The sequence below is a fragment of the Quercus robur genome, chromosome 12 (genome assembly GCF_932294415.1).
Source record: "Quercus robur chromosome 12, dhQueRobu3.1, whole genome shotgun sequence".
Classification (NCBI taxonomy): domain Eukaryota; kingdom Viridiplantae; phylum Streptophyta; class Magnoliopsida; order Fagales; family Fagaceae; genus Quercus; species Quercus robur.
This window is the reverse complement of record NC_065545.1, coordinates 29,177,054-29,188,346: the sequence shown is the minus strand read 5'-3', so window position 1 is coordinate 29,188,346 and position 11,293 is coordinate 29,177,054. Positions and strand designations below refer to the sequence as shown.

General features: G+C 37.2%; 1 protein-coding gene across 1 annotated transcript; it reads right to left on the bottom strand.

Annotated features, from left to right (window-relative positions):
* Positions 1 to 4,671: 4,671 nt before the first annotated feature.
* Positions 4,672 to 5,313, bottom strand: LOC126708355 (uncharacterized protein At4g02000-like). The gene has a single exon (XM_050408144.1). The coding sequence runs from the start codon at positions 5,311 to 5,313 to the stop codon at positions 4,672 to 4,674; it is 642 nt and encodes a 213-aa protein (XP_050264101.1).
* Positions 5,314 to 11,293: the final 5,980 nt, after the last annotated feature.

The following is an 11,293-nucleotide window of genomic DNA, read 5'->3' as shown; positions in this document are numbered from 1 at the left end:
AAATCGAGTCATGAGAACATGAATGTCTGCAAGTAAATGACCATAGTGAGCCAGAGAATTGCCGCCCTTTGCTAAGGAGTTAATCAAAACTTCAAAGTCCCCCTCAAGAGTGATGTTGTCAAAGCCAAGCTCAATTGTAAGCTCCAATGCTTTCCGTGCAGCCAAGACTTCCACCTCTATCACTGAACCGGGTAATGGTATTTGCTGAGTAAGAGAAGCCATGATCAGTCCATGATCGTTACGGATCACAACTCCTAAGCCAGCAAGTCCGTCTTCTGCAAATATCGCGCCATCGAAGTTGACTTTATAAGCATGTTGAACTGGTGCCTACCAAGCCACTACCTGGTGGGGTCGTGGTTGTTGAAAAGCAGCGTTGTAAAAAGCTCTCTCCAGGATTTGGTCTTAAGCAAAATCCACCACCCGACCGAGTGAGAGTGTAGGCTTGCCCAAGTGCAAATTATTCCTTCTATTCCATAGAGTCCATAGCACAGCAGCAAAGAGGTCGGGTTCCTTATTACCTGCAAAAATAAAATCAAATATATTAGTGAAAGAGGAGCACGCCTGAAGCATGCTGTGGTTCCATTGAGTTCGAGACCTCCAAAAGGATTGCAAGGCTGGGCAACGGAACAAAGCATGAACCACATCCTCCTGGTGCAATTTGCAAGCATCACAGCAGCCCTTAGTAATGACCTTTCTACGAACTAGATTAGTCTTTGTTGGCAACGAATCCTTACAAGCCTTCCAAGCCAGGTGCTTGACTTTGTTTGGAACTTGAAGCCCCCAAATTTTCTTCCAAAAGGGCGTGAGCACGGAATTGTCTGAAGGTCCAGGTAAGCCATGTTGCTGCAGCTCATGTAAGTACCGGTATCCAGATTTGACAGAATAGACTCCATCAGGGGTAAAAGGACAAATTAGGATGTCATCTTGTATGGTTTTGCAAAGAGGCATATTTTTTATAATGGCTGCTTCAAAGTCATAGAATAGAGTATCCATGACATTCACCTTCCACTCCTTAAAGGCCAGGTCAATCAAATCAGCCACCAAACTCACTCCCCTCCCTTCAACCCATGGTGATAGGACCTTAGGATGACCTGAGTTAGGCAGCCAATTCTCACCCCAAATATGGACAGACCTGCCTAACCCAATCCTCCATTTTTCTCCTCGTTTAATCACCATCCTACCCTTCATAACTCTTCCAAGCATACGAAGAGTTGGCTGGAATTTTTGCCTCCATAACCGAGGTATCAGGGAAGTATTTTGCCTTGAACACATGGTAGAATAAAGATGACTTGTCACGGAGCAAGTGCCAAGTTTGTTTGGCCAAGAGCGCATCATTGAATAGAGACAAATCTTTGAACCCCATACCGCTCTTTGTCTTGGGCTTACAAAGTTCCGACCACTTCACCCAGTGAATCTTCCCATTATGACCCCTTTGCCCCCAAAAAAAATCGACAAATCATGCTCTCAAGCTCGTGACAAAGTGAAGTAGGAAGCTTGAAACATGCCATGGTATAAGTTGGGAGGGATTGCGCCACCGCCTTAATTTGTATCTCCCTACCCGCCTAACTGAGTAACTTACCCTCCCACCCTTGAATTCTTTTCCATACTTGCTGCTTGATGTATGTGAAACTTTCCTTTTTATTACGGCCCATTAATGAGGGAAGTCCAAGATATTTCTCATAGTGTCGAACAGCATTAACACCCAACAAATTTTGAATTGTTATTTGAGTATCTGCATTGGTGGATTTACTAAAGAAAATAGTTGTCTTAGTACGGTTGATTTGCTGTCCAAAAGCTTTCTCATACTTTGCCAACACTTCAAGCAAGCTTTGACACTCCTCTTCTCTCGCTCTACAAAAAAGGAGGCTATCATCGGTAAAAAATAGATGAGTGATCCTAGGTCAATTCCGGCAAAGAGATACACCCCGAATGTCACCATGTGGGCTGCCTTACTAATTAAACCATGTAGACCTTCAGTACACATGAAGAAAAAGTAGGAGGACAATGGATCTCCTTGGCGCAAACCACGTGTTGGAGTGATATGCCCATGGGGCTCCCCATTAATTAGCACCGAGTAAGAGGCTGTAGTGATACACATCATCATTAATTGTATCCACCGAGCATGGAAACCCATCTTTGTCTTCACTCTTTCCATGTACTCCCACTCCACCCTATCATATGCCTTGCTCATATCAAGCTTCAAGGCCATAAAGCCAGATTTCCCCTTATTATGGTTCCACATATAGTGTAGAGTTTCAAAAGCCACCAATATATTATCTGAAATCAACCTATTAGACAAGAAAGCACTTTGATGCTCTGAAATAAGATTAGGCATAATAGCTTGCAACCGGTTAGTGAGAACTTTAGCAAAAATACGATACAAAACATTACTCAAGCTAATAGGTCTAAACTCAGAGACATATGTGGGATCCTTTACCTTAGGAATCAATGTAATAAAAGAATGGCCAAGGGCTTGGGGGAAAGAACCCGAATTGAGATAGTGCAAAATAGTGGTTGACACATCAGACCCAAGTAAGGACCAATAACTTTGATAAAAGAGAGGAAGCATACCATCCAGACTGAGGGCTTTTAAAGGTGACATCTGCTTCAAAGCAACCTCTACTTCCTCAATATGGAATTCAGCCATAAGCATCTCATTTATCTCATCAGTTACAACATGTGGAATAGTCTCAATAACCTCCTCAAAATTGCTAGGGCTACTCGAGGTAAAGAGATTATGATAGAAGTCTACAATGGTGCCATTAACTTGATCTTGGCTTGAACACCATCCTCCATTAGCATCATGCAACTTGGTAATATAGTTCCGCCGACGGCATTGAGAGGCTTTGCTATGGAAAAACTGAGTATTACGATCACCATCACAGAGCCATGCAATTTTGGATCACTGCCTCCACATTTTGGCTTCCTTATCAAGCAGTTGATTAACCTCATCCTCCAGCAACCTCATGCGGCTTGAGTCTCCAGACCGGATAGCATGGTTCTCAGTTGCTTTCAGTCGTTTACGAGCAGATTCCAATTGTTTCTTGACACTACCAAAGGACTTTTTACTCCATTTCGACAAAGCAGCCCCACATTACTCAATCTTCTTAAGCACACGGGTATCCCATGAATCATTGCAATTTATACTCCACACAGCCTCCACGGTGTCACTACACCCCTTGTCAGTCAACCACATCTGTTCAAAGCGGAAGGGTTTCTGAAAATTGCAATGCATATGCTCCGGTGAAATCCATAATGCTTTATGGTCTGATGATGTGACATCTAAGTGGTGCACCTTTGTACCTGCAAACATTGAGAACCACTCATTAGTAGCAACTGCTCGGTCTAATCTTTCCCATATAGTAAAATTGGGATAGTGTTTGTGCCATGTGAATGGAAAACCAATAAAATCAAGGTCCATAAAACCACACTCATCAAGAATATCTCTAAAAGCCTGCATTTGATGATAGGGCCGAGAACTCCCACCTTGCTTCTTTGATTGCTGTGTGATTTCATTAAAATCACATGCACACAGCCAAGGTAAAGACCCCTGATTATTTTAAGCTCTCAACTTTGACCATGCTTCATGTCTCTTAGTGGTGTCCGGTTCTCCATAAAACCCAGTGAACCTCCAGGCATTCTTCTTGTCCTTATTGATGACCGAATCAATGTAATTCTTTGAATACGTCACAACTTCCAAAGGAAATCCTTCTTTCCACAAAATGGCCAACCCTCATGCCTTATTACAACGGGGAACAACAAAAAGATTTTTAAATTGAATACGTCTTTGAACCTGTTCTAGCCTTGCTTTATCTTTCCATGTCTCGGCTAAAAACACAACAAAGGGATCTTTTGCCCACACAAAATCTACAAGCTGATCTTCTGTACGCAGGTTCCTAAGCCCGCGACAGTTCCAAACTAAGAGACTCATTGCTCCTGGTAGGGCTGGTAACCAGCCTCCGCCAATATCTGTGTATTTTCTTCTCCAACCTGTGAAACCGCATGACGTTTACTTGGTAACTCAGGCTGATCCTCGTTTAGAGCATGTTTACTACCACTAAATGTGCTCAAATTATGTGTGTGTGCAACAGTTGCTCTGAGAATTCTTTTCCAAGATGAGATGTGGCTTGGGTGGGGAGGGGAGATTGGGTTGGTTGGAATATTTGAGTTGGAGGAATAGGTGGAGTGTGTGGGTGGGGGGTCAGACGGTATTGTGATAAGGTTTGGGGTGTCAACATCTTGTTCATGGTGATGGGGAGAAGACATATGGTAATGTGGGGTAGGTGTAAAAGGCGAGACCTACCTGGGATGATCAAATTTCATCAAGTCTTGGTCTATAGCTTCTAATTGTTTGTCAAAGGTTAAGTTCAATGTGGAAATAGGTCCTGGGTCCATGTGGAGGGGTGTGGGATCAGCCGTATTGTTTTCTACGAGAACAGAGTCAGTTGACATAGAAACAGAAATAGAATTATTTTGGAAAGAATCAGCCATGAACGAAACAAAATAGGAGTTACCATATTAGGCTTGTGGCAAATCAGAGGGCGGTGTGAGCGGCGTAACCCTAGCCGCCATTGAGTTTGTTGCTTCATCGGACCGCCGTTGGCTTGTACGTTTAGCCTTCATCTTTGAGTAAAACCCGGGCACCTCTACGACAAAATTACAAGCCCTAGACTACAGTGAAGCTTTCAACCATGCCCCATATTCCTTGTCTGCATCTGTAAGTGATCCTTCGCTTTCAATCCAACGATCACAGTCACGGTCATTGTGTGTAAGGCGACCGCACCAGTAGCAAAGGTTGGGTAGTCTCTCATATTTGAAAGAGACACAGAGTTCTCTATTGTCATCAAGTGTAACCATCCTCCCACGGCAGAGTGGCTGTGAAATATCCACCATAACCCAAACTCGCATAAAACCTCCACACTCTTCAGTCTTTGCATTTGGGAGTTTCAAAATCTGCCCAGCAGGTTCGCACAGTGTTTCTGCCACCGTTGTAGTCATAAATTTCATCGGAAGACCATGTAACTGAATCCAGAATGGGGTGCTATTGAAGTTCAAGTCCTCAATTTTACTAACCCCATCATATTTTTGCGAAATCATCAAGTGTTTATCAAAGCTCCATAGGGCGTTAGCAAGGATAGTATCAACCTTTGTTTCACTGTCAAAAGAAAAAAGCATGATATGGTTTCCCAAGTTCTTGATTTTGAAGCCACGTTTGGACCTCCATATAGGCGTAAAGGTGGCTGCAACGGCCTCAGGGTTACGTGCCCTTTTGGTAAGGAACTTGGCAGCGATAATGGAGATAGAGGCAGCCATCTCATTCTATAATTGGACCTTGGGACCTTCTCTCTGAGAGATGGTGAGGCCGGACCATTGCTTGGTGAGTTCGTCCATGAAGTAGTCGCTTGTGTCCAACAACCCGTAAGAAAGAAAATAAAATAAAAGACAAAAGCCCTAGGGTAACCGTGTTACTCCAAGGGTACAGCAAAACTCTTCCAGGAAGAGACGAGGATTCTATGGTCCTAGGAGAAGATGGAGAGCACCACCTTTCACTAGTGACAGAGAAACCCTAGTATTCTTTTAATAACAAGTATAGTAAAATTTATAGTTTTGAAACAATTCATGTCTCATAAAGTTGTATTATACTTTAAAAAATTAAAGATTAAGCGTGAATCTCAATATATTTGTGTTTATAAATAAAAAATAATAAATAAATGAAGAAGAAATGAAATAAAAACAAAATAATTGAGCTTATAAATAACAAATTTGAAAGAAAAATAAGAATTACTATAAAATCTTACTATTATATCCTAATATTTTTACTATCAAATAAAGAAATAAGAAAAATCATATTTTTACATCCATTTCCTTATGTGGTGTCGCTTTTTTTTCCTTTTTTTTTTTCTCCCAAATTAGATTTGGATAGCGCAAAAGAGGTTTGATTTACCATGTAAGACAATAGTACTAGCACTTCAAATCGGTACTTGTTACACGGGACAATCTTCTATGTTCCCTTCCCTTTTCAATTATATATACACTAATTTAATCATAAATTATTTTTTCCTCTTCATTCGCGATTTTTGAACCCTCTGCTCTGGACTGTTCCACCTTTCTTAGAGCTTCAGATATTGAAGATTTCTAATATCGTTGTTTAAAATGATTTGAAATAAAAAAGTATTGTGAAAACACGTGTTTACAGTATTCATAAATCAAAAAATGTGTTTGGTACCATATTTCAAATAACATGTTTCAGTGTGTGAAAAAACATAATTGTGTGGTTGGTATGTGAGTGTTTTTTTTTAAAGCTGGCAAGTACAGTACAATTTTTTTTTTTTTTTTTTTGAGGAGAGAGAGAAGTCAGTTTATGTGTTGTCTAATCAAGTGTCATTGAGTAACATTGTTTGAAAACAGAAAACTAGTAAGAAGAGTTTTCTAAATTCAATGTTTAAACACTCTAAAATGAGCAACATAACTCAAAAACTCCAATAAAAAATACCCTTACCAAAAGCTTTTTTTTTTTTTTTTTGCCCACAGTTTTCAGTATTTAAATACTAAAAAATATTGTTCAAACACTAACCAAACCTTCAAAGTTCAAAGTTCAAAGTACACCATTCTTATACCTTCAAGAATGGTGTCTCTTCCAATCAACAATCCAACATTAATATATGTATTTCCTCCATTAGCTAATTTAATGAACTAATAATATATGATGTAAATGCAAACTCTGTTGAAGTGGAAGCTTAAATAAAGAAAATCCTAAAGAATGTGTCACATAACATAACCTCATATTTCTCTGTCTTTATATGTATTAGCATATAACCCACGCATGGCACAAGATTGATTTCTAAATTTTCATTGATATTTTTTAAAATCATATTTGTTTTATATTCTTAACTAATTGCAAAGTTAACTATTCTTCACTCGCTTTTTTTCAATTCCATATTCTACTAAACATGTTTTCCAGCAACTATAAAGTAGTTGAACAATTAAATTTACATTTCAATAATTAATATTATATAATTGTGTCCACGAGCTGAAATTATTGTTTGTTTTTTTTTTTCATTTTTTATATTTTATTGTCTTAAGCGTTAAATTTTCTCAACTCTGCCAAACCAAAATTATGAATAAGAATTTGTAATACAATATTTTGATACCCTGATATCGCAAAGTTCTATATATAAGGCATGCAAGGCCACTACTTCGGTGGCGGTCACCAGAGCCACCGTTTTGGCAGCTGGTTTCAATGATTTAGTCATTGAACCTCTAGTACCAGTGGCTTCGGAGGCTAAGCCATCTAAGCAATATCTCTAGTGATTAGACCGCCAACATCGGTGGCTAGAATAATGCTTCAGTTATCGGTCCTCAAGCACCAGTAGTTGGAACACGGTCTCCATTGACCAAACCACTGGCACCGATTGCCGGGACGATGGCTCCAACCACTAGATTGCCAACAACAATTTCTCTACCCCTAGACCGGTTACCTAGCTACCAAAGGGGTGAAGGGAAGTTATTGTGTGTTTTTGTAAAATGTTTTACCAAATTTTTATGGACAAAACGTTTTACTGCTTTTTATAAAGAATTTTATAGTAAACAGAAAATATTTTACAAGTTTGACCACATTTTAAATGCAAACAAACACCTAAAAATAAGAAAATATTTTTCAAAAAATATTTTACTTCAAAACAAACAGAGTAGTAGTTGGAGAGTATAAGGTAGGTCTTACTAGAAGTTAGTATTGTAAATATAGGACATGAACCCTTCCCCCCCTAAATTAACTCTATCCCCTTGTATGAGAGAGAGAGAGTGCAATCTCCAAACACAACTTTGAGAACAAAACAATTTATCGAACAATTTATGTGTAGGTAAGTAAAAAGGGAACATTTAGAAAACCATGAGCCTATAGGCTACCAGCATATATCCAGTGCTCCAAATTTTGATGACATCATTCTTTATTCTCTTACAGTTTACCACTGAATTGATGAGTCTTTTGGCTGAATATTGCAGAAAATCATGTTTATTTGTGATATGGGTATTGTTCAAAGTTATTTGGGAAATTAAGGAAAGAGAGTGAATTTCGGCAATGGTGTTGCTGAAATTCTAACAAAAGTATGAGAAAGAAAAGATAAGTGATGTGATGGGAGGAGGGAAAAAATTTTGAATTTTGGTAATCTTATTACTGAAATTCTTGCTACCCAATACTCTGCCCGCTAGGTGAAGTGCCCGAAGTACTAGGTGGAGTGCTCGAAATGGAAACCAATTGTGGCAACCAAGTTGCCAAAATTGCAAGGGAGTGAGGAGAGAGAAAATAAGACATGTGGCAACCAAGTTGCCGAAAATGGGAGGGAAAAAAAAAAAGAGAATTGTGGCAACCAAGTTGCCAAAAACTTTGGGAGAAATTTAATAGTAATTTAGGCAATGAAGTTGCCAAAATTGAGGGGGGGGGGGGAAAGAAGATTTAGGTTGAAACTTGAAAGGAAAAAAAATAAATAAAAATTGTGGCAATTGATTTATGGCAATGGAATTGCCGAAATGGGAGGGAAAAAAATAGTAGCAATTGATTTGTGGCAATGTTGTTGCCGAAATGGAAGGAAAAAAAAAATGTAGCAATTGATTTGTTGCAATAGAGTTGCCGAAAATTGGAGAGAGAGAGAAAGAGAATTGCCTGGATAAAAATATATATATATATATATTTTGGATTCTTATTCAAAAAAGTACACATATTCTTATTCTTTCTATGTGTCAGTAGTTTTTTTAATCGAAACAGTTTGGTTTGTGTGTATGTGATGTTCTTTTATTTCGTATAGTAAAAGTATTATTTGCATGATTTGCCCTATGAAACAAATAATGAATCTAGATTCAAAGTACATTGATTCTTATTCTCAAAAAAAAAAAAAAAAAGTATATAGATTCTTACAATATGAAATGGAAGAAAAAAATGATTGATGTGCACACTTTAAACAAAAAAAACAAAGAAACTGATATTTTTGCAGAGATTCTTTGTAGTGAATATATGTTTATAGTTAAGTAATTTGTTTGTATCAAAGTGTCCCATCTTGATCTGTGTTGTGCTATATTTAGTCAATTGGCGTATCTAGTTATACAGTTCAAAATCTAAGAATTTAACTTATATGAAACTTGCATCATTTTTAAACAGTACTAAAGTTATTGAAGTTTCCACGGTTCTTATTTTCTACTCTTTTTCCCCTAAAAATTCCATCAACCTTCTTCTCCACTCTTATTCCCCTCATAATTCTACCAACCATTTTCAATTCATGCGTGGCATACATTCTACAAACAACTATAAGGAACAACACTTGCAAATATCTATCCGTTCTTTATCTCTTACAAGGTGAGTTACATCTCTTAAATAGTTACTTTTCTTTTTATAATATTCATGTTGATATGTTTTAGGGGCATAACTAAGCATGAAAATCTTGTTTTTGTTAAATTATTTGTTCATGCAAATCTTGTTTTTGTATTATGCATTTTGCAACATGAACTAATTTGTACGATATATTTTAATTTATTTGTCCATGAATACTTAAATAAAATTTCATATAGCAAAAATATATTTCAAAATTGACATAAATTTTCCTTAAAGAAATACTTACTTTGTTAGCCTATAATATACACATATGCTATAAGAAAACAAAAAAAAAAAGGTTAGTATATGCTCTTAAACCTTAAAATCTAAGTTTTAGGTATAATAATAATAAAGAAAATTGTACGATATTAGAAATATTTATCTATTATCTTATGGATGCATGAGAACATTATATAATATGTCTTGCTTTAGAAGAAGCAAAATGAAGAGCTACATAAAATTAATAATGTAACCATAACAGATCCTTCTAAATGTTAATGTTATGCTAAGTTACTAAAGAAAAGGGAAACAAAAAATAATTTTAACTACTATGATGGACAATAAGAAATTATCAGTGAACCGATCATCTTTAATAGAATTCTCTCAGCTCTGGCTATTTAAAATTTGAATATTTTTAATGGATTACCTTCTTGTATTGCATTTTAATGGTTATGTAGTGTTAATATATTAATACTATTGTTATGTTTTAGTGTAGATGGCAGAAAAATTGTTCATTTTTCTCATCCATTCCAGTGGAATAATTAAACATGGCGAAAATGAGGTTTATTACGAAGGGTCACCTCCTTTTATGCTTCCATTAAGCCGGGATGTTACATTTGAAGACCTATGTGATGGAGTAGCATCCATGCTTCATATAAATAGAGAACATTCAAAGCTTATTATTTGGTATAGATTTCATTTTCAATGTCATCCACATCTTGTGATTTACCAACAAGTTTTGGTAGAAGATGATAATGGTGTCAATGCAATATTTGATATGTTAGGTTGTCAATATGGATTTGTAGGTGCAGAGTTGTACATGGGTGTAGAACCCACAAGAAGCCACTAAGAAATTTTTCCCATTCAATATGCCAACGAAGGACTGGGTGCATTTTTTAGTTATTCACATGGCGGGCACTTTCATGATCCATATGCCACTCATACTAGTCATTATTCTAAAGATGTGGCTCATTCCCCAATTGTTAGGACATATGTGATTCATTGCTAGGAACATATGTCAATATAGAATTGGCTAATCCTTCGACAAAATGCACTTTACTTGTAATTAGGTAGATCTAGATGCGTTTAATGCTTCAAGGAACAAGATTTCAAGTTCAAGTGTTAAATCCATGCAAGTCTGTCCAAGAAACAAGTGAAGAAGTGCTGGATTTTAAAGCTTGACAGCTAGCATCTATCGAAGTTTAAAAAGTTGTTTCAGCTCGATGCTCAACAGCTGCTCGATAGATAGGTTATCTGTCGAGATTTATGAAATTCAGTTTTTTAGAGCTGATTTCACTCCAATCCGTGAATAGATGTTTGGGCTTTCTTTTCTCACAACCCTAAACATATATAAAGATTGTTTTAAGGGCAATCACAACTAATGCAATTCAATGTAAAAGTTTTTCACAAGCATATTGTGAATCGGAGACATATGCCCTAGTTCATCTTTTTCTATTCAAGAAGCTGTTGTGTTTGTACACCGTAGGATTTTGTAACCAAGGAGTTTCGTGGTCTTCATCGTGTGAGGAACTGAAAAACTTTGTAGCCAACATCTTTCTCAAGTTTATGAGTAAGCCACATAATGGGATCCGCGCATCAAATTGGTTAGTCACATACTGGAAGCTATGCATTAAAAGGAGAGATTATCACTACAGAACAAGTCTAATTAGATATTTGGATAAGAGTTCAACTGTAGGTGGGTATAAGGTACTA